The following is a 23,764-nucleotide window of genomic DNA, read 5'->3' on the forward strand; positions in this document are numbered from 1 at the left end:
CACCCTAGAAAATGAGCCTTTGCAGTCCCATCTACTAAAGAAACCTGTTGTCAAAAAGAGTATAGAGTAATGATGTTGCAAGTTCCCTTTGTGTCCTTAATTTCTGTGATATGCAGCCCACAAGCCAAAAACATATACCTCTCTTTTCCTTTAGTTTCTCTCATAGTATTTATACTGGTTATTAAATGTTTGAATAGAAATGAGTTTAATAATATTCAACAACACTTCTAAAATCAAAGAAAGAATAAAAAGAGGTAATTGCTTTCACCCAAGTCTTTGGAATTTAACACTAATTATGCAAACTTTTACTTTACCTTGTTTTATTGAGAAAAAAGACATCGGTCAACACAGTGGCAAGGTACTCTGAAGAAAGCATGAGGCAATAACTACGATGGCTTCACTTACACACACGAGTGGGTCTACGAGCATCAATCAACTGTTTCATCGCTCAGTTCCTCATCATACATTTACATTCTGTAAAGTAAAAACATGGCAAAAAAAGCTTTTTACAAAACAGTTAATACTTTAAAACAACGACCCACTTTATTCATACAAAGCAAAGGTCTACCAGTAAGGTACATTTTTATTTTGTATAAACTGTGCATTGTACACATAATCTACTTTACAGTGAAACCATGAAGAGTGAAACAAATTCCCTTCATCAAAAGGTCATTGCCCATTTAAAATACATACCAGCAGTCAAATTAAAATAATCTTGGGATCACGAGCACGGTGGCTATCGTATTTAAAAGAATATTAAATTAATCACAGAATGGACTTCTGCACACACATTTTCTATTTAAATATCATACAAAGTTAGTGTGTATAAATAGCCTTCTCATTTTAAACAGTGACATACTGTTTTGCCATCACTCAAATGACAAACCCTTTCCCCAACACTGTCACTCTCCCTTCATTCTCACAACCTTTGTATATCATAATGCCTCTTAAGAAAAGAAAGACACAAATAATTATAACAAAAACAGAAATGACAATATATTTTTGGCGAGTCATGCAGACGGCTTGGATGCTGGTCTTCCTTGTCAGCATCGAGTCAATCTGGATCTCTTCATTCTCTATGAACACACTGCATTGACTGCAGCACAAACAAGCCGGAAAAGATCTTATGACACTGTCTAAGCATCTCTTTTCAGGTTTCATCTCCTTGTTAGCATGTCAGCAGAAACTCCATTGGTATTTGTGGGACCATCAGACACGCAATGAACCCCAATCGCTTTATCTTGGTCCCATTCAAGGTATTTACTTTCAGTAATCTCACTGTAGTAGAGTTTTATCATTTGTGGTGGATCCCACCATTCCTGTGCAGGATCTCGATTGCTTACATAGTCAAGATTTTAATTTTGGGGGGAATTCTTAGTTAATGAATTCCAGCTTCTCAATGTGTTGATTGCAATATTTCCCTGTTGTGGCTCATGTAAAACACACACTGGCACAGTCAAACACACGTGTGCCAAGAAACAATGGATTCCTTTAATAGAGCAGACCGGTACTGAGAGAGACAAGCATGCAGGCTGGTGAGATGTCGGGTCGGGGTAATATTAAGTGTGTCGCAGGGGTCCAATGTTGCAATGATTCCCCTGAAGGCATGACAGCGGTGAAAATCCTCATCTTTTGTGTTAGACGTTTGGTGCTGATCTGTCATTGGTGACTGTTGGTCTCAGCTTGACTGTGGCAAATGGATTCCCTCCTCTGCAGGAAAATAAATGTGACAAAAAATCATCATGCTGATATAACGCCTTCAAATTCATCATTATGTGGTCATCAACCAACGTTTAATTACTGACACACAAAAGCTGTGAGTTTTGGTTAGTTGTGTTAGGTCACTCACCCTAGAAAGTGAGCCTTTGCAGTCCCATTGACTAAAGAAACCTGTTGCCAAAAACACAGAAGAAAAGACTCTTCAAGATCTAGTAGACTAAGAGAAATTACACACAACATTTACACCACCACAGTCACCACAGATCCACACCCTCCCTCCAGCTGTGAAGAAAGTCAGTGTTGTCAGACTGGTTTGTTAAGATTTCCCATCAACAGTCCGCCTCCCCCCTTCCCAATCCATGCAGAGGAGTTTAGACATGTACCTAAACTACATGTTAACCTCAGACCTCACCAAGTCTGGAATCTGGACAATCTAGAAAGGCTGCATGGCGAGAGACTTACTCCTCTTTTTCTCTCATCTGAGGACAATGATAATCATTTCACCCTCTACAGAGCCAAGTGAGCATGGGGTCGATAAAGCTGGGGAACATAAACATTGACCCTGACCTTTGTGAGGCACATTTTAAAATATTGTGAAGAACATTTATAGAGGAGCTACAGCAGTTCATAAACATTTCAACCCAGGAGTTTGTTAGTTAGTGTCGGATGTTGTTTTCATTTTAGATCAGATAAGAACAGGTACTTAAAGTAAGATTGTATAATTAATCATTAACTGTGCATGACGAGGGCTGATGAAGAGAGGTACTTAGTGGATTTCATTTTATTTTTTAGATTTATATCTTTATAATTTACATATGTGAAGCTTATAAAAATGGTTGCATTGCATTCATTACTAATTGCAGAAAAAAACATGCATTACCCCGCTCTTCCATTAGAAAGCAGACAACATCTGAACATGCAGCCTTAGTGTTAGACTTTTATTCCCTGAATTTAGCCTATCAGAAAGCACCTCCTCTTGTTGTGGTTGCTCACTGCCCTACAAAAAGTATTATATTCATCCTTTACAAACACAATAACATTTCAACTTGAGTTTTTTTTTTCTGGCTCAAAATACTACTCAGAATCCTGTTTTTTTTCTTCTTCAGGGATACAGGCACAAGTCAAATGGCCAGAAATATGTAAACGAAATTCAGAAATCTATCAGAAATAAATAAGGGATTTGGATGCTGCCTGAGAGGCTCCACTCAGGGAACTAAAGTCCCTACTCAATGGTGACAAGGTCCACCTTTGCCCCACAGTCACAACAACAAACCTAAAGAGCACAGACCTTTTTTTTTCAATGCTGGCCTTATCAATGCTGGGCTATGTTTTTACAAAATGTTGAATCACAAGAGGATGAGATGAGCAAAGGAAAAATAAAAAAGCACTGTGATCCCTATTGGAAAGGTACATCCCTCACTGTGGTTTATTTCACAGTAAAAGCCTGAGGCTGCAAATACAAAGGACACTGCGTACAGGCAGAGCAGCAAGGAAGGTGATGATGAGGGAGAAAGAAGTGTGCTTGGGCTTGTCTGCTGGCTGGACAGCTATAGTTCATTCTCAATCAGCTGACACAGTGTAGGCACGAACATGGAAAATGAATTGTGTCTATAACCTCTTGTCCTTTATGTAACTCTCCTTCTCCTCTCATCTCTCCATTCCTCAACAAAACCTGTCTAGGAGCATTTTTCAGGTGTCTTTCTTAAACAACAACTTTCTGGTCTGTTTCACACTTGACTTTTATGTCTCGATACAGTTACTTAAGGATACATAACAGCTTTAAGGCTCGCACATCCTTTGGGGAAATAGGTGTCTCGATAAATATAACATGTTTCCTTGAACTGGTTAGAGGAATTAAGGGCGTGTATCCAACTGTGCTCCATCTTAAGGGTGTGGAGGCAATTATGCTGCAAGGATATGTTGATAAGACACGATTAGTCAGACTAACAGTTTGAGATGTGTGATGGTCAAAGAGTCAGCGATCTATTAGGCAAGGCAATAAAGATATCTTATCAGGGAACATAATACCTTTTCTAAGACGTGTGACGTGGCCCATTTAATACACATTCAAATCCAATTCTCCTCTACTATGCATCTTATAGTAGAGTGCTTCCACATTATTAAAAACAACTACCATTCTCATTTGAAAGAGTGATAAATGGTGGATTAAAGGAATACATAATGTCTAGTTAATCCCATCCACACAAAGACACAAATTTACTGTTTTAACAGATGACATGTGGTTAGTAGATGCTTATTGAGGTGCTGGTATTGACCTTGTTCTGTGGCGAGGGCGTTGACAGGACCGCTTGGCTAGAAGAGGTGTCGTCGCTGTAGTCTGGTGGCGGCAGCAACACCGGCTCCTCCTCATCCTGCTCCTGCAGACTGGTCGCACTCGGACTCCGCACCGGCGTGCCAAGATTGCTGCTAACACACGTGACATAAAGGTTCAGCTGTAAAACAAATCATTGATTTTCTTCCCAGCATGTTGTAATGTTTTCTTACCTATTTGATATCGTGGGTTCAGTATGAGGTCTGCAGTAAGATGAGGGAAACCAGCCCCTCCTAACAAGGAAGAAAAACACCCCATAATATCATAAAACAATTTTAAATAAACAGTCATATAAAATCTTTATTCTTCAATGGATACTTGGATATCCATTAACTGTTATCTATGTAATATAAGACAGGGAGAGGTATTGATCTCATATAACTCTTGGCAAAAAAGCTAATATGTTTATTTCCTAAAACTTCAAGCTATTCCTTCAGACAATGTTACAAGCAAACATTTGATTTAAAACAACACGATTAACCAGAAAGAGTTCGAACCAGATTCTGGTGGCAAACCTTTAAACTATTAGGCCATTACAGGTTCATGATGTTTGTCATGCACAATTACAGAAGGGTGGGTCGCATGAAAATATAATAATATATCTACAAATCTATTCCACTAAATTAAGGATGATTGACACTTTTTAAATATGCTGATTTGCAGGACTTTCCAAGTAAAAAATAGTCATGTAAGAGAGCCAGAGCAGAAAAACTGACACTGACTTTTACCATTCTGTGTGCTTACAGCAGATTAGCTGCTACAGACAACACACTTGAATGAGATGCACATATAATCTTTGTCAGGCAGACAGTTTTTGTTCACTAACACCCAGAAGCTGTCTCCAAGTCTCTTGTTCGGAGAAAAATATGACTTATTGCAGAGACAGACCAATGCACTGGATTTGTTGCTAAGAAACAGAATGTCATGTGATTTATCCCAACATGTCCTCGTCTTTGCAAACTAACACTGGCTGCACTAAATCCACTTTAATTCCAAAGGTCTTTTGAAAACAAACAGACAGATAAGGCCTTTGTTAATTTGTTTGAAATAGTCGTCACAAGCTCTTCGAGCGCCATGTAATCCACTCGCCTGTGTTATGAGTCCTAATTGATCTAGCGAGCAGTTGACGATGACTGTAATTACACAGGCTACTCAATGGATTTGTGCTGCTGCAGCTACATATACAAGCATTCCTTGTTGTACATAAACATTTTCCAAGCTGATGATTTGAGTAAACAAGACCCACAAAGCTAACAGGTGCCATACGTGTTTGCATTGGAGAATAAGACGCAGGGAAGAATGTGTGTGTGTGTGTGTGTGTGTGTGTGTGTGTGTGTGTGTGTGTGTGTGTGTGTGTGTGTGTGTGTGTGTGTGTGTGTGTGGTGTAGTTGGGCGGTAAAAGAGAGTGAGAGAGAGCGACTGTCATGTGGAACATACCTGACATACTTTGTGTTCCTGAGCATTGATGTATTAGCACAACTAAATATTAACAAACACAAAGCAAGCAACAAGTACTGCTAACTCAAGTTATGTGAACAATGTGAGTGTCAGTGCTGCTTGAGTACATTTCCTCGTGTGGGTGTGTCAAAGGTTTCTCAGTAAAAAAATCCTATTCCACATTTCAGGATTGCGTTAATTTTACATTATGTCAAACTTAAAAGCCCCATATCCTACTTAAAATTAAAGGATAACACGTCATTGTTTTATATTTTGTCGACAACAAGTCACATGAAAAGAGCAAAATCAACAATGTTTTAGTCTGTGTCACTGTACTTTCAGACTCCCCCAGATTGTCTGGCAAATTATTACACATTTGGTGGATTAAGAAGCAGTTATCGTATTTAAAGCAGCCGGGCTGTGTATGTGGGATCAACCCAAAATAAACTACAGTGGGTGTGTTAATGGTAATGAAGAGTCATGTTGAACAACAATGATAGTCTTTTGCACAGAGGAATAAACAGTATCAGACTTTTGGCGACACAGGCAATACTATTAAGTAGGATCACTCCATAGTGTATATTCTGTTTTCACAGTGTTCGTTGACAATGATAAAAGCATGGAATCATGAGACTTTAAAACCATAAAGGCTGAGATGGATGAAAAGATGGGCAAACTAAAGTATAGGGCATAGGGTAGGACAACCCTGAATATGAAACTAGTGGAAAACATACTGCTGTGTCTTCTCCAGCTCTCCGTACAACCAACCGTCCTTCTCCTCTTGGATGAGCAGGATGAGGATGTCGCCTTCGTCGAAGCTGAGGAGGGTGTGGTTGTTGCCTGCCGAGTGGGGAAAGATGGTCCTAACTCTGGGCTTCCTGCCCACATTTAGACCGGACGACTGGGATGTAGACCGGGACAAGCTGACCTCTCCAAGACTGCCCTGGTCTGGAGGAAATTCAAGATGGATCATATCAGTTATCTGTCAGAACTTGAAATCAAAATGTAAAGCAATGTTACATTTAAGCAGTAGTTTGACATTTTAGGAAAGGTGGGTGGATGTTGCTACCTCTTTAGATAGAGGCTAGCTGTTTCTCCCTGTTTCAAGTCTATTTGTTAAACTAAGTTAAGCTAAGCTAACAGGCTGCTAGCTTCCGTTTAACACACAGATATGAGAATTGTATTAATTTACTCATCCATCTCTCCACCATAAGTGCATCCCCCAAAAACTCTACAAAAACTTAATTCCAACACAATTTATCAGAAAACATTGCTCTGATTTTGGCAAAAGTTCAAAGGAGAAAACCAATAACAAGTGACTGGCTGATGTACAATACTTAACGATAGGACTGAGAGATGCTGCAGTCATTTGTGAGGGAAGAAGCCCTCAGTACCTGAGTTGTTGTCTGACGGGGGGCTGAAAGGAATCCTGGGCTCTGGGTTGAACATGTTGGCTAGCGGACTGATCTGGGCCTTCAGTTGCGGTGCTGGAGGAGGCACCCCTGACTCCACGTTGTTCTGAGGAGATGAAGAAGAATATCATTAGCAGATACAAAATGTGACAAAAGAGACAGCCATAATGACATTATAACAAAGATGTTCTGTGAATGATCAGGGTAAAGTATTTGTCAAGGCAATGCTTTTTAAACACCCAGTACGGTAATTGAAACTGAATATGTTCCTCCTACGCGGCAATAAATAGCCACACAAAACAACAATCAGGGGACTTTACAAGAGCAACAAGAGCATGTGCAGGATTTCCCATGGCTGATAGCCAGATAATGATAACCAACCACTTTACACACAACAGCCTCAATCGGATAAAACAGATATCAGCACCTTTGCAAGATAAAATACAAGCAACGACACAAGATAAAACACTTCAGGGCAAGTCTTGTAGACACAGTCTATTCATATGTAACATTTGGAATGCTTTTATTCCACAGCTTTGATGTGAAGTATCTCACAGTAAGATGAGTGTTAAAGATAGGGATGAAAAGCAACGCATGATAAGAGAATAAAGCTCATAATATGATATTACAAAATGTAGCCATATTGATGCCATTTCAGCACGAATCCAAACAGGACCAGCCAATATTCACCCTGTTGTAATGTTCAACCTGAGGCGATTGCTTTGGAGTGGGGGACAACTCCTCTATCATGGTGGTCACAGCGTCCGGCACCTTGGTGATGTCGCTGCACTTTTCCTGCCAGCTGGGGAGCTGCACGGCCAGCATCTCTCTGGCCTGGAAACACCAGAGGAAAAAAGATGTCAAACAGTCCATTAGTGTAGGGGTCTGACTGTGTAGAATGACCTCTCTGTCCATGCTTACTTTCTCATGGAAGCTGCTAATTTGATAGGAGAACATGCAATGTTTGTCCGCCAGGAAGCAGAAGCGTCTCTTTTCTTCTATTAAGGCCTCTCTGCAGCCATCAGCGATGAACTTCTGCATGTCCATCTGGCGCGACGAAATGGTCTCCACATACTGCAGACAGGGTCATAGGACAGCAAGAAGGGTCATAGTGCTCGTTTAATAACTCGTCAGGTTTCAAATGAGCAATATAATGAGTGAGAGATTGTAGTTTACTATTTTGTATGGAGAAGTGAGCAGAAAGACAATAAACAAAACATTAAACCCGAGCAAGGTGTTTCTCTCAATGCTTCGTCAGTCTCAAAAGAAGGTAGAATGGGCCTAAATCCGTTAGATAGTGAAAAAAAAGTAAATAATAACAATAAAGTAATGAAATAGAATAAAAACATTTTAAATAAAAAAATAGAAACACACAAATAATTAAATGATAAAAGAAAACACAAAGGACAAAATTTAAAAAATACATTACAGGACAATAATAGAAATAAATAAATCATATTATTTCAAATACAATAGAACAGAGTCATTAAAAATAAAATCTGAAAAAAATAAAATAAAAAATAAATAAATACAAACATTTTAAATATGTATTAAAAATGTAATTCATTTTTTTCTTTTCCCATAATTTCAATGTATTTATTTTTTTGCTTTCTTTTTTCGTATTTCATTTATTTACAATGAATTTCGTGAAAATATGTTTGTATATAGTAATGTTTTTTGACTACATGTATATCTCTCAGTCGCCAGAGTCTCCAGCTGTGAACCTCCAGGGGGAAGAAGTTAGGATAGTTAATTTGTTGCTCTAACTCTCCGTGGCTCTCTGAGTTAAAGTGAACTCTGTGGTCGCAGCTTGTGTGCTCGCCTCAAGTCAGAGTTACAAATCTGGGCACTAACGAGCCTTGTGATCAATGTCTCTGCACTTAGCGTTGAGTTTATTTGGGTGTCCTGCTGCTCAGGGATTGATCTTAGCTCAGTGGTAAACTGTGCTGAAAGACACACCTCACAGAGATGATTCTGCCAGTATTGCAGAGCAGATATGCGACTGGACCTCGGAAAGACATATAAATCGTTTACAATTACTTCTTATTTTATTCTACACCCACTCCCTTTCCAGTATCTCTCCCATTTTCCCAGGTTGTCATGGTGACGGTGAAAGTTGCCTGTCTCTAAGGGCTCTGTCGAAGACCCTCCTCTCCTGTCTGGTCTCTTTCTCTCTCCACGATAGCCTGTCAGACCCTGAAGCAAGGCTCTGGATTTCCCATTTTCACAGCAAACAGTCGTCCAAACTCTCAGCGAGAGCTGAGAGGGCAGAAAGACAAAGACTGAGCTCATCACTGGCAAGAAAGCTCGGAGGAGCCTAGTCTCCTTTGTAGTGTCATCTTTAATCAGATAATGGAAAAAATACCCTCATGAAAGAGAAGGGATCCCAGAAGGGACGACTTCCTGTACGAGTATCTTTTAAAACTTGCCGTGCAAAGACAAACAAGAGACTGATTCTGATGTTAACAGCAGTGGAAAAAAGACACAGCACGTTCACAATCACTTCTTGATTTTTCAATCAAAAGTTTTGTTGAGCAATTCTGTCGAAGCAAACCAGGGCCACACACCATCCATCATCGAAGTGAGGACACAAAGCAGTCAATACATTAAAGCAAGAGGCAGACAGGAATTATTGCTCTGGTGTCGCAGTCTCGACTTCATCTCACCGCATTGATTTACCAAGCAAATTGTTGTCTGAGGTGTTGAGATTGCTTGTCGATAGCGGACAGTAGGACGTAAACACCCGACAATGTGCACCAATCATGTGAAAGCATAGACTTCAAACAATAGACTCAGGGTCACTGCACAACACACAACAGACCTAGTCAAGCAATGGTGATGTCAACACTGACTAAACCTTCAAGGCCAAGTGTGTGTGTGCTTCTATTCACTTGGCAGTCACACTTGTTTTCAGTGTGATAGCAAAATATGTGCGTGATGCAAAAGACTATACTATTCCACACTGCAGACTGTTTGTCTGCTTGGAAATATTTACTATGTATTTCCTGTGCATTGCACACTGATAAAGGTACAATTATACCTATTGATAGGTTAAAATGAAAGTTGTTTTCTGGAGAATGTTGATTTTAAATACTGTATGTTGTGTATGTATGGTCCATTACATTTGTCATGTAAAGGTTTGTATCCACTGAGACAAACATTTTATTTTCGTTATGAGCTAGCCAGAATGCTAAAATGCTCACAATCACATTTGAGCTGATGAAAAACTGGTATATGTAACCCAGATCACTATCTTAGATTAGCGTGTCAGCATGCTAGCTTTTGCTATATGGCCTGTTAGGAACCTGTTGTGTGTGTTGCTCTTCAACTTCAATCAAATCCTCCGTGGGCAGAGAAGTCTAAATACCAAACAACTAAACTGATTGTGAATCTAAAAAGGATTGGATGTTTCTCTTGCAGCCATATCAGCTCTGTTTGGCATACAAAACATGCCATTGGATGATATGACTATCGAGTTGCACTGAAAATACAAGTCGATCTGACATTTCATGACAAACTACATTTTTGGTTACCAGGAATGAACCATTTGGAAAACAACTATCCCAATTTGCTGCCTCCAATACAACCTGAAATGTGTGTCTGCATACATGTGAGCATTCATGCATGCGTTTGTGCAAATCTGTGTGTGTACGCCTTCAATAAAAACATAATGTTCCGTCTCTATTTGAATGCAGTGAGGCGCGGCATAATGGTCTCATTCTGCTGCGTGCAGAAACAGGGAATCTGCTAACAGCTATAGGCGTGGTGGCACCTTTGATGGTCCTATTCCCTTGTCCTTTCCAGGATTTTTTTTTTTTCAAGATATTGAGTGTTTAAACACACATCAATGATGCCATGTCTTTACGTGAAATTAAAGCATAACCGAAAGGCCATTATCATGACAACTATCTTGACCACATCTCTCCAACCCGTCACATAAATTCTACATGTGTCATATTCTTCTCTCGGGCATCAGAGCGTGACCATGCAACAGCACACAAAGTATCATACAAGTTTTGTTTTGAAGGGAAGAAAAACGTTGGGGCGTTGGTTTGGTTTAACTCTCACCTCGTTCTCTCTGATCTCGTACTTGGATGAGTGCTTTCCATGGCTTTTCCTCCTGAGCTTTTTCAGGTCTGTCTGAGAGCGCTCCAGGGAGTCCTGCTTCACCTTGTGCTCCGACTGGTAGCGCTTGAAAGTGGCCTACAGGACGTTTGGCAAGGGAGAGATGAGACAAGTGAGCAGGTTGCAGCTTTCATCATACAAATGTTCCTCAGAAACAAAGGAACTAAAATAATCGTGGGATTCACAGAACCTTAAGAGCTAGTCTAATTCATGAAATGTGTTTGCATTATACATCCTATAAGCGATGGTAAGAGGCATGTATGATTACACTTACATTCATGTATTTCACATCCATTTCTGTCTTCTTCTCCAGCTCAATAATAATCTCCCTGTGGAACGTCTTGAACTGCAGAGAGAAAGTTCACACACCTCAACACACTTGCAACACACTTCACGCTGCATGCACGCTGTTCTAAACTCAATGTACAGTTCAGTCGCACGGCTCAATGGAGACGCTACGATAAGAGTGGAGTGACCTGGTGGAATGCACGATAATGGGTTTCTGAGAGGATTAGATTTCAACCATCAGGGATGTCTAATCAGCTTGTTATGGTTAAAGATTTACAACTTCCCCCTCTCGCAGATACAGTTTGATCAGTCCAGGGTAGACACGAGCAGAAACGAGAGCCATTCACACAGCACACCATTTGCTTTTCTACGTAAGAGATTGTGCTTATTTCCAAAGAGAATCCAACAACAACTGTTGTTTTTCAGTTGTCGCCTTATTCAAACACTTGTCACTAGCAGGTATTTGGGACATTTCACCCCGAGGCAGCAGGGTCAGGAATGATTCTGTTGGGTTTTCCACTCTCAGCCAACTCTCTTCCGCAGTTTGTTTCAATAAAATAAAACTCTCTAAAATGTGAAGAATGAGAACAAAAGATTGGAGAGTACAGAAAGGACAGTGTATCAAATTGCAGATCTCTGTCTGTTATGTGAAGATAAGATGATTGTTGGTGGCCACAGGGTACTCCTCGGGAAGACTCTTAGAGGCTCAACAGGTGACTTGCCAATGCACACAATTGTTTTAATGACATAATTGTAGCACAAGAAAGGCTTCGTCTTGTTTAATTCTTAAGATCCTTTATGCTGCCTGACAGACGAAGGGAACAACATAAGAGCGTTGAGCTTTCCTGAGAAAACACAAGATGTCCATTCAAAATCCGAGCTGGCCATATTCTACGTTTTTCGAACTGTCAACAAATCCCATGAAAAAAACAAAATTTGTTTGTCCTTCTATTTTTACGAAACACCACTCACACATCAGTAAATTGTGCATTTGTTGGGGACTATTTTTTAAGGCTACTCACGTTCTCTTCAAGTTCATTGTAGACCTTCCTGTGGGCGTCTGAGATCTCCATCAGCACCACACCTAGAAAGACGTCAGAAAATTGTTTTAATAAGATCAAAACAAAGAAAAAAAGAAACTCATTTTGAAAGTATGGTCCCATTGGCTTTGTATTCTGACCAGGCATTCTTGTTGTGAGTTAGAAAAGAGCGATACTACTGCAGAAAGTGACACATCGTTAAACCACAACGTGGTTTGTTATATTTGCATATTTATATATGCGCTAATGTGTTAATTTGGGAGCTTAAGGATGCGCTGTTTTGTTTCCTGGAGACAGAGCCAGGCTAGCTGTTGCCTCCTGTTTCCAGTCTTTGTGCTAAACTAAGCTAACTGACTGTTGGTGGTAGCCTCATACTTACTGTACAGACATGACAGTGGTATCATCCTCTCATCTTACTCCTGGCAAGAAAGTGCATTTCTCAATAACAAGTATTCCTTGAAGAAAGGCAGGTGACAGCAAGCATTTGTAAACCAGACACCACACATACACATACACCACACACATACACAAGAATACATAACAAGCAGATTCAGGAAAAATGTAATTTATGAATACTTTGCAGAATAAACCAACAAAGCCTGTTTTCCTCAGGCCTTGCGTACATCTTTACAGCCCATATTTCACAGATGACTTATCTCCTTTCAATATTTAAACAGCTGTCAATAAGTAATCTCTATGAAACATTCTGGTATTGTGCGGTCAAATACAACAGAACAGAACAGTCTCCATTCACAGACAGGCTACAGCATAGATAGAGCAGCATATGACACAAGACAATGGGAGTGAGTCAATACTGTAAACAGAAGTGGACAATCGTAGCTAAGCAGTTTATAGTGCTACCTCTATCACAATGGGGTGAAATCTAGACTCAAGGTTTACTATAGGACACCGTGTTTCTGGTGAAACCTGTAAAAACAATATGGGACATCATATCTGGGTATGTGATAGCGTCACTACTAGGAGAAAAGACAACCTGCAAGGGTTTTTAACAGCGTCAGAAAAATGTAAAGAAGGCGCAGGTGTCAGGTTCACTCTGTCATTTTGAGGTAAAAATCTGTAAAAGCTGCCCATGTTGGCACACTCTACCTAAACACACATTGGACCCAACACCTGAAATTCCTCCCTGCTACCCTCCACTCGGGGCAAACACATGTAATGACCCACTGATACAGAGCTGTACTCCCGTGATGCAGCAGGCAGCGTCCAGCTACAACAACATTGCCCTCTGAAGGTCACCAGAACGTACTGGTAAATGCTGCCTTTGTGCTTCGACAGGGAGGGGTGACCGGGGCTCAGGGGCTGTTTGTACAGCCCCAACAACGGACTGCGAGGGGTGGAAGGGGGAGGCTGAGAAAGGCCGGGAGAGGGTTCAAAGAGGCCGTTGTACACCTGCAGGTTTCACCTTTGGGGTTAACAAGGTGTGAACGCCTGCTAGTGGGAGGGTAAATGCTACAGAGTGGTACCACAGCTTTGTACAGACTGTACGGTGAATCATAAATCTGTCATACAAGAGTGAGCAAAAGATGTACAATGTTGTAAGAAGAAGTAAGAAAACTGATGCTTGCTTTCTCTCTGTGGAATTAAAGTGTGAGATTTGAGGTGTAAAATTATTTCTAGCTAAAGTGTGAATACAAAAGTAACTGGTTACAGAAAGTTTTTAGTGTCTACTAGGCTGAACTGCGATTCAAGCTTTTTCTAACTTTGTCTAATCTCATATCTGTTTCAGGCTATTTGTTCCCTTTTGAGGATTTTAAGTACCAAGACAATCTAATCTTGCGTCGACGATTTGCACAATGTGCACAAGGTTTTTTATGCATACAGGGTTGATAAGAGATCATTGTGGAAAACTATAATATCCATGATTCACTCATATGACTTATTGCTTACTGAGTTATGAACACGCCTGTTCTCTCCTCCACTGTTTCAACACTCAAATTTGTCATGCCAGTACACTGATTCAGATAGTGTAGCTTACAACAAAAAAAAATACTTTGAAGCATGTAGTTTGGTAGTCTGAAATGAAGATAAACATTATGGTTAAAATGTTCATAATCCAGCTGTGCTGTCAACCTCAGGTAAAAGTGAATACTGAAAAAGCTTAAAAAACTATGAATAAAAGACATTATCCTTGCTGCTGTTGTTGGTCATTTAAAAACTGGTGCAGTTAACATACAATTTGTAAACCTGTATCTAATGCCTGTTTTACAAGACTGCAGATAGGATGCAGAGATTTCGACATTCTCAACCGTTGATGCCATTTATGTGCTGGGAGTGCCCAGTGCCAACCCCTGACTATGCGGTGTTAGATAAGCAAGCCGTACAACATGAGATGACGCTGGCAGGGCAAACACTGGTAGTTGACTCGGTGACTCTTTTTTTCAACCTCGCCTTTATTTCACCACTCTTATCTAAATGGAAATCTTTCCCTTAGTGAGTTTCCTCCTCTATCCAAGTGCACGCAACATCTGAGTTAGTGCTGAACTTGGTAGCGCCTATATCGGTCATGGTCTTGTGCAACTATTTTATCATGAGATACATCACTGGGCTTGTCTGTGCAGATTTGCGGTGTGTGTATGTGTGTGTGTGTGTGTGTGTGTGTGTGTGTGTGTGTGTGTGTGTGTGTGTGTGTGTGTGAAAAAATGCAGCCAACTCCTTTGTGACTCAGGATCAGATGGTATTTCAACTGCACACATTCCATTGCAGGTGGGGAGACACTTATCAGAGGTTGCCCATGATGAGCTATTGCCTTCCTAACAGGTGATAACATCACCATGATGTCACTGTCTTAAGTGTTGAATTCACTGTAGTGGAAACACATGGGAAGGTGACTGTGGTTAAATGCTGGACTCTGGACTCGCTGTATAAACAACCACCAAGAACCAACAAACACTGCATAAGGTAGATCATGTTGAAAGCTTCAGATCAGCATATAAATGGCCTGTGAGGTGATACTGTTTGTAAAATGTTGTTTTCAAGTTTGAGAATGAACTGAAACTCAACTTTGAATCCAACATGGACAAAAAAATGTGATGTATCTACAAACTGGGCAAACCCTCCCTGCTGATGAAGATCATGTAACATGATCGAAAGCTCAGGAGTGGCTTATTGATGGACCTTGAGGTGAGACTGCATGAACTCAAACATGCCAATTAAAGGCTGCATTACTTAGACATTACATACACAACCCTATTATTAACTATTAATATGTAAATTATTATCGAATAATCTTCCAATTATTTTTCAAATAATCACCTAGTTTTTTAAAATGTCGAACAATGGTGCAGGAAACAAAATCCCATGACAACTTAAATAATTTGGCATTTCATCACTACTGCAGTTATTATGACAATATAAGATGCCACCATGAATATGGATCACCCGTTTCTCACACTGCTGATGATCAAAAGCCATCTGTTTTTGGTTTGTAGTCATTTATTATTGTTTAGTGATCAGAGCATCTACTGCCACTCAGTCTACTGTGTGCTCTAGATCAGTAGCTGTGAACATAGATCGATGACCTGCAGTCACGCACAGCACATAACATAATTTATTACTAGAACTCATAAAAATAACTGCAGCCTCGAGCATCAATATAAATCTCCCCCCACTTAATACAATAAATTGAAGGCAAACCTCATAACTTTAAAAACGGTATATTTGTGTCAAAAGTTCTTTATGCAAAGAATAAAGTTTCATAGAGTGATTTTCTCTAAATACTGGTCAAAATCTATAATAGCCGATAAGCGACTTCAGATGCCGAGCAAGCGAAGGAGGGACGCATGGGATATCTTTGTGAAAGGACTGGCGCGTGACTTTTAGATGCTCCGACATCATAGTTTGTTGAGCGGTAAGCGAGTCTCTGGTCTCTTTAGAGGTTCCTTAGAGGAAACCTTTATTTTAATAGTTGATGCAGAAGGAGGGTGTTTGAGATCTGGGATCCTTAGGGACCTGTAGAGTGTGACGAGAGGAGTCATAACTGACTGAACAATGAGTGGACTCTTTAAAACAACCTCCACCCTCCTTTATTTGTTTTCAACAGTCTAGGCCTGGTTTTGGGAAAACAATCTGTGTCTGTGTGACTGACCTGGATATTTTTGGTGGCACAGATACATTCATGCCATATGGTTCAGCTCATTTTTAAAGGTTTTAAAGTATTAGTTCAACATCTTGGGGAAATACTCACTTCCTCACTTTCCTGTCACGTGTTAGAGGAGAAGATCGATACCACTTTGATGTCTGTATACTAAGTAGGCCTATGTGCCTGGAGACAAGAGGCCGTTATCTTGGCATAAAGACAGGCATTAGGAGGACACAGCGATCCTGCCGCTGTTCAAGAGTAAAAATAATCCTGACTAATTTCAAACGGAGAAACAAACAAGATATGACATGTTGTGGATTTTGAGACCCGGGCTCGCTGTACTTTCAGTCTTCATGCAAAACTAAACTAAGCGCTGTCTCCTGGCTGGAGCATCAACTTGAACGCACAGATGTCTCATCCAACTCTTGGCAAGAGAAATAATTAAGGTATTTCCCAAAATGTTTGGAATATTCTTCCAATGAAACTTTGGTGAAAGTTGCATGTCATTACTCTTATAGTCTAGGGTGAGCCCCGGAATTACTTACGTCACATACATCATCTGAGATAATGAGTATCCAATTTTGTTCAAAATGCACAGAAATGATGCATCTCATTAATTATAAGAAATGCATATTTAACACTTTTAAACCCAACTGGCCCAAAGAGACCATATTAAAGGTCCTGAAATGGTTTTAAAATACAAACTGCATTATTTGTGAGTGAACCTGCTCCTGCCAAGGAGAAGGCATTAGAGGTTCTTAGACTAACGCTGTTAAGTTTTTTGGAGCCAGGACGATGAGTTTGCTCCAGGTGTTCTCAGACACAAACAAAAGGACGTGTACCTTTACTGACTTTTAGGAACAACGTATGGTTCCCTGATGCTTCTGGTGATGTTGTGTCTGGCAAAAAAGATAAATTGCCCATCATGTACTGATATTGCGGGCAAAACTGTTTGTTGTGTAGAGAGAAAAACGATCCCATGAAATAGCTCTCAGCCAGATGTTTGAATTGTCCCAATCTCTTATTATCTATAGTATACCATCATCCTCCCTGCAGAATAAATAGCTCCTTTCAAAAGGCAAAACCTGTTACAGAAACTATCGTAAGGAAACACTCAGCGGTTTGCCTGCTCTTAATCCTCGTTCTATGGGGAGAAAAGAAATAGCTTTGGCTGACATTTCCAGTTTCTCATGCTGACAGTGTACTTCAATATTTCAAAAAACAATTTCGACAAACGAAGAAATGGTGGAAGAGGTGGGGATGTTGCTATTCTTTCTCCTTCAACATTTTCAGTCCCTGAATACCTGCTGCTTTTCAGAGTGGAATGGCAACTCCCTGTGGAGTCCAGTCATGGCCTCATGCACAGGAAGTTTCTAATTGTACACCCACTAGAACTATGGCTTTTAAATATGGCAAACCAGCCATGCTGCCATGCTACTTTATTATACATGAATGACAACAAAAATAAATCTATTTACTGATGACAAGCTATAATTTCACATATGAAACTAGTTTTAAAGTGACCTTTGCCAAACAGCGGCAAATGGGGCCTCAAAAACTGATGGCACATTGAATTTTCAAAACAAGCACGTAGTCTGTTTACTTCTTTTTACTTAGGTACGTAGGTATGTATGTCCAATGCTAAATGGTACCCATTATATATTAGCTAACTGTAGTCACCATCACAAAGCAATATGAGTTAGCTAACATTAGCCACCCTTTATTGAATTTTAATTTGTGCGAGTTATTATTTCTTGACATGGCACTAAAGGTCATTTCTTTCTAATTCTTAAATATTTGGGGTAATTGGTAGTGGCAGCAGCCCATTAAAGAATCAGATATGGAAGAGCAGGGACGATGGTTATTTGAAGTATGGACATGGGAGAAAATCTCATCTAAGGGTTTCCCTTTCTTGGTTTTATTGCGCTGTATCACTAAATCGAATTCCTGTTTATTGTGGCCTACATTTGGATAATAAAGCGACTCTGATAAAGTAACTATTTAAAAAGGAAGAACGCTATTGGGGTTTTAAAGTCATAAATAAGGAGATCAAACAGCACAGGTTATAGGTTTTCACTCATTGTCTTCAGGCAGTTGTGGCCTGTCTACTTTCACCTCCATTATAGCATCAATTTGAAGGAGAACATGTGGACAAACTGTAGCAGCTTGGTATGAAGTAAAAGCCTCAGGTAACTTTCTGCAAATGCTTGCCAACCACAGTGACGCAAGTTCTTTGTACACCACACCATTCACAGAGGGAGGAAAAAAAACCTGAACTCGGAAATCACGTCAGAGAAAAAAAAAACGTACAGGTGTCTGCAGTGGAGATCTAGTCATAACAACACAGTAATGTATTTGGTCTTTTATTCTTGACAGTGGTGCAGTTTTAAATAAATTATGCTCCATTCTTGGGGGGGGGGGGTGACGGTCTCCTCTGTCTTTCTGTTTGTTCAGCGTGTTTGCTCCTCTGCTCGCTGCAATGTGTGAGAAAATTCCCACTGCCTGGACGTCGTCCATTACAGGCCGAGACTTTCAAGCACCTTTTTACTCAAAGCCATTTTAATGTTTCGATGGACACTTATGATTGAGGCTAAATAATGTCACCCCCAATGAATAAACCTGTTTCATCAGTTGTTTCTGTTCTTTAAAGTGTTATCCTAAATGCTGCAATCAACGTTAAAGCTGCAAACTTTCCACATGTTCAAAAGTAAAGATGGCAGAGCTTCTAGCATAACATTTGTGAAGTTGTTCCACCTTGTTGTTTTTGGCATGCAGTGTAAATGTCACCGGCAAACCGTGTAGCGTTAACATACTTTTTAATGAAGCATGTTAACTTACAGGTGCGGCCTGACAAACATTGCCAACATTGCCTGACAGCAGAGTATGGAGAATGTTTTTCTAATGAGCACCAAGAGGGATTTTATATATTTGGCCTGTTGGAATAATAATGGTTAATAAGAAAGCTATTTTTAATGTCACTAACTAAAAATGTAATCTTTCTGACTGACAGGAGAAAGGTGATACTTCGGGGTCCAGATCTTTATGCAAGTCTGTCAGTTTAGCATTATAAAACGTATTCCTCATCACGGTTTCATTTTCAGACATTGAAACTGCACCAATGTTCAGCTATGCTGCCTTGTTTTCGAACTTCCTTCTTCCTTTATTTACATTTTCACCAAACGTGACACACACGCCTCAACTTGTCTCTTTCGCACAGTGGCACCTCTGTGAAAATCACTTCACCTAGTCTGACATTTCATAACATTTTGTTTATGACTGGAAGCAATGCAAATGCCATATAAAAAAAGAGAACTTAGTCAATACATAATATTTACTGGGGTGACATTTTTTCTCCAAATTTGAGCACTAATAGAATAATTGGAGATGAGTCACATGATGGATGAAACAACCTGTACAGGCTTTTTGTCTGCCTCGGAGAACAGACAGAGGAAACACTTCAATCAGAGTGAGGGTGAGAGCAGACTGTAAAGAAATGCTATTGCTACTGTGCCACAAGGGTTCCTTCAATGTTATTTCCAGATGTTTGCATAATTGACTTGCATGCAGGCAAAATATGGCATATGGTGGTGATGTGTGAAAAGTCACTTTCATCATTTCATGGTGACGTTAAGAAATCAGTTCAACTTTTTGACAAATACGTTTTCTTGCCAAGAGTTAGATGAGATGAGTGTTTCTTGTAACTCTTGTGTCTGTACAATACATATGAGGCTGCAGTCAGTTAGTTTAGCTTAGCATAACGTCTGGAGTAAACCAGACTCTGTCCAAAGGCAACAAAAGGTGCCGACCAGCGCCTCTAAACCTAACTAATGACCACATATCCGGATGCAGATGTTGTTACATTCAAAGAGATTCAGGCGAGCGGTTTCCCCCTGTTCCATTTATGCTAAGCTAAGATAACCGGCTGCTAGCTGTAGCTTTTAATTTACCGTACAGACAGAGAGTATGCTTTTCAAAATGTCAAACTCTTTCAACATAAAAACAAGGTGATGAATCATTTTTCAGCTTCACCACAGAGACATTTGCATATGGATATCACTGTAGGTGGATTTAACCTGGAGTTGCATTAGACTCACCAAGCTCTCTGGAGACTGGAGACACGGTAGCAGTCTCTCCGACCTTTGAGACTGCATCAAAATAGGCCTTCCCAGCAAGAGTCATCGCTGCATGGGAGACACAGACAAACATCATCTGGTTATCGGCTAAGAAACTTGCTGGAACATTTTGTGTGCGAGTGACACTTTAGTCAAACCAAACTCTTTGATTCGTGGAGATACTGCTGACACTGAGGTACACAGAGGTCAAGTGCACATTAAGACATATCAGGTGACATCCTATTTTGAGGGCGAAAGCTGAGTTTACCTGTGACTGATTTCTCATAGTTCTTTCCGAGGGTGACCAGATTCCTCAGGCCTGGGTTGAACTGCTCCATCACATTCTGGGGACAAAGAATAGAGATTGAGGGGTTGTGGAGAAGAACAACTCTGATCTAGAAACAGTTTCACACAGTTGGATAACTATTTTTTTAAAGACCTGCCGAGAATAATAAAACTTGTGAGGCTACTTTTGTGAGAGTGGGAGGAGAAGAAAAACACATGAAAACCAGAGCAAGTGTTTGCGCCGTTGCTCTATAAATATCACCATGTCAGAACAATAAAACATTCAATCTTTAACTTGACCCCTCACACATGCTTTACAACTCCCTTATAAGAGCGAAGTCCCACACAAAGTGGCAGCTATTTGCAGTATGAACCTCATCACGCTCCCCTCCCAACCTCTGCCCCCCCCCCCCCCCCCCCCCCCATCTCTCGCTCTCTCTCATTGAAATGCCTCAACAATCAAGAGCTGTTCACCTCCCTGTCTCTATTCCCCTGACACGCCCTCGGTAGAACAATGAAGTGTAGGTATGACTTTACATGAAGAAGAAAAAACAGAGCAGAGGAGGAGAGGGAAAGGGGGAAACAGGTTCCTTGCTTTCTTTTTTCTTTATTTCTCTCTCTCCCAGCTGAAACTGTGGCACACTGTTAACTAGAGGTAGGGTTTCTCTGTTTTTCTCTCTCTCTCTCTCTCTCTCTCTCTCACTCTCTCTCTCTCTATCTCTCTCTCTATCTCTCTCACGCACACAGAAAGATAGACAAAACACATACTCTGTATTGCTAATCCAGCATTACATCATATTTAAACACATACTATTAAATTTGAACTTCAACCCAAATCATAAAATAACCTTTTAACCTTCATTCAAAACTTTCTTCTTAGATTTTGAAGACATTTGGTGGAAAAGAAGAAAAAAAACTGCCCCTCACACCCAGTCACATTCTCACCTTATCACATGAGAGATCAGTGAAAACTTGATTGGATTATTCTAAACCGACTAATCAAGGTGAATCCCATGATTAAAGGACTTTTGATCAAATCACTTAATGTCCAATGACAAGCTAGAGCAGGTTGATTGATGAGAGAATCGTTTGTCTCACTCTTCACATGTCAGACAGACAGGTGGGCTTTGACTGCATGGCGGTTTCCTGGGTTTCATGCATCGCTAAATAACCAAATTGATTGTTGTTGGACATTACAAGCTGTTATAAAATACAAACAAACTACTTTATTCCGTTTGTAAGCAGAGAGCTCTAGATGAGTCCAACAGAATGGGTCCTTTAGGTCCCATGAAAATACAAGCTCAGACACACTACAGTGGTCTCTAACACATTTATAGTGTTGTTATATATGTGATTTGTGGTTGGGGTTAAAATGCAACAGAATTATAACCCAACTAATAAAAACAATGATCGACTATTATTTCATTATTTGCCATAAGACTTACCTTGTATGTACTTTCAGTCAGCTTGCTCACATCATCTGGAGCCCGAGACATGATGGCAGGTTGTTTCTCAAGCCCAGAAGTCGTAAAAAATAAAAAGAGAGTGTCTAAAAAAAAAAGAGAGTGTAAGAAATAAGAAAAATACAAATGGTGTTTGGTAATCCAGGTGTTCACTCCGAATAATCAATCCCACCGCTGGTCCTGCTCCCTGTCTGCACCCTCAGTGCGCGCGTGTGGACAGAGAGACGCTCGGCGGCCGGTGGAGGACGCAATGACTGACCTACTGACAGGGACACGGAGAGACTTCCCCGTGAGTTTAGGGCTCACGAGGGCGGGGCGCGAGGGAGGGCCCCGTGACGTCACGATTTATGTGATACAAATTGAAGTTGTCGCGTGGGGAAATCAAAAAGTTATGACTGGATGTCTCTTGTAAAAAAAATCTTTTATGGTGTGACTCGATTTAACACTGCGTTCTGGTGCCAACATGCAATGCTCCAGTTGGCCTAAGGGGGGCGCTGTACTGTACAGTCGGCTAATAATCCAGGTAGTGGTGGAAGTCAGACAGTGTATTCAGATCCTTTATTGTAATATTATAAGTAAAAGCTTTTTTTTAAGTAAAATTCCTCATGCATAATTGCCCCTATTCCCGGTTGTATTATCCCTTGGGATTATAAATCATGCAAGAACATGCACTACATGTTCATTTTACACCTAGTCGAGATGGAACCAGATTGAATCACTTCATGCTGTTAGGTGTTTACTCATAGAGCGTTCAACATTATCATATTAAATCTATAAAGTCATTAACTGCGGGTTAGAAAGATAAAGCATCATAATATGGAACCTTAATAATTGTACAGTACTTTACTAAATGTACTTTCCACCACTGAGTTCATGATAAAGTCACGCCTGAATGGGCCACATAGTGTTTTTCACGTGTGAAATGTTTTAGGACGACCTGATGAGATATTAAGAAGTATCATGATGCTAGGTAAATGTCACATGGCTTTAGAAAGGAGGATAAGTTATTTACATAGTTTGACATTTACTGTAAAATATGACTGATAGCGGCAGTATACATATCACCAGCCTGCTTTTGATGAGACTTAAAGGCAATACAAATCATAATTGGGGTAAAGGTGCATAGCCCACTTCTCAAGTATTGTTCATATTACATACAAGAGTGAACAACAGTGCAGTGCTCACATGCAATTAATCAAATACATGAGTCATTTGGGGCCCCTGCAGGTCTAGGCCTTGGAGCAGTTGTCTGCTTTCCCCAAAGTATAGCTTCACGATAGCAAGACAAAACAAATCATTTAATGTCACTTCTGTATCTGTGTAGGCTATATTTTGAAGGATTTCATACATACAATTATTTTATTTTTGTTCTATGTAAGAGATAGAAAAAAGGGGAAGTTATGCTGACTTTAACAAATTAAATCTGAATATAGGTCAACAAGAAATGGTAAT

The 23,764-nt window shown here is 40.1% G+C and overlaps 1 protein-coding gene across 1 annotated transcript; it reads right to left on the bottom strand.

Moving 5' to 3' along the window:
- Positions 1-309: 309 nt before the first annotated feature.
- Positions 310-22,345, bottom strand: baiap2l1a (BAR/IMD domain containing adaptor protein 2 like 1a; the record flags this gene model as incomplete). Its single annotated transcript, XM_079214187.1, has 14 exons — positions 310-1,710; positions 1,850-1,890; positions 3,996-4,143; positions 4,225-4,284; positions 6,223-6,436; positions 6,883-7,006; positions 7,591-7,734; positions 7,822-7,974; positions 10,969-11,103; positions 11,300-11,371; positions 12,336-12,397; positions 20,547-20,633; positions 20,833-20,908; positions 22,295-22,345. The coding sequence occupies 14 exons, from the start codon at positions 22,343-22,345 to the stop codon at positions 1,638-1,640; spliced, it is 1,440 nt and encodes a 479-aa protein (XP_079070313.1). The 3' UTR covers positions 310-1,637.
- Positions 22,346-23,764: the final 1,419 nt, after the last annotated feature.

Source organism: Taurulus bubalis (genome assembly GCF_910589615.1).
Source record: "Taurulus bubalis genome assembly, chromosome: 2".
Taxonomy (NCBI): Eukaryota; Metazoa; Chordata; class Actinopteri; order Perciformes; family Cottidae; genus Taurulus; species Taurulus bubalis.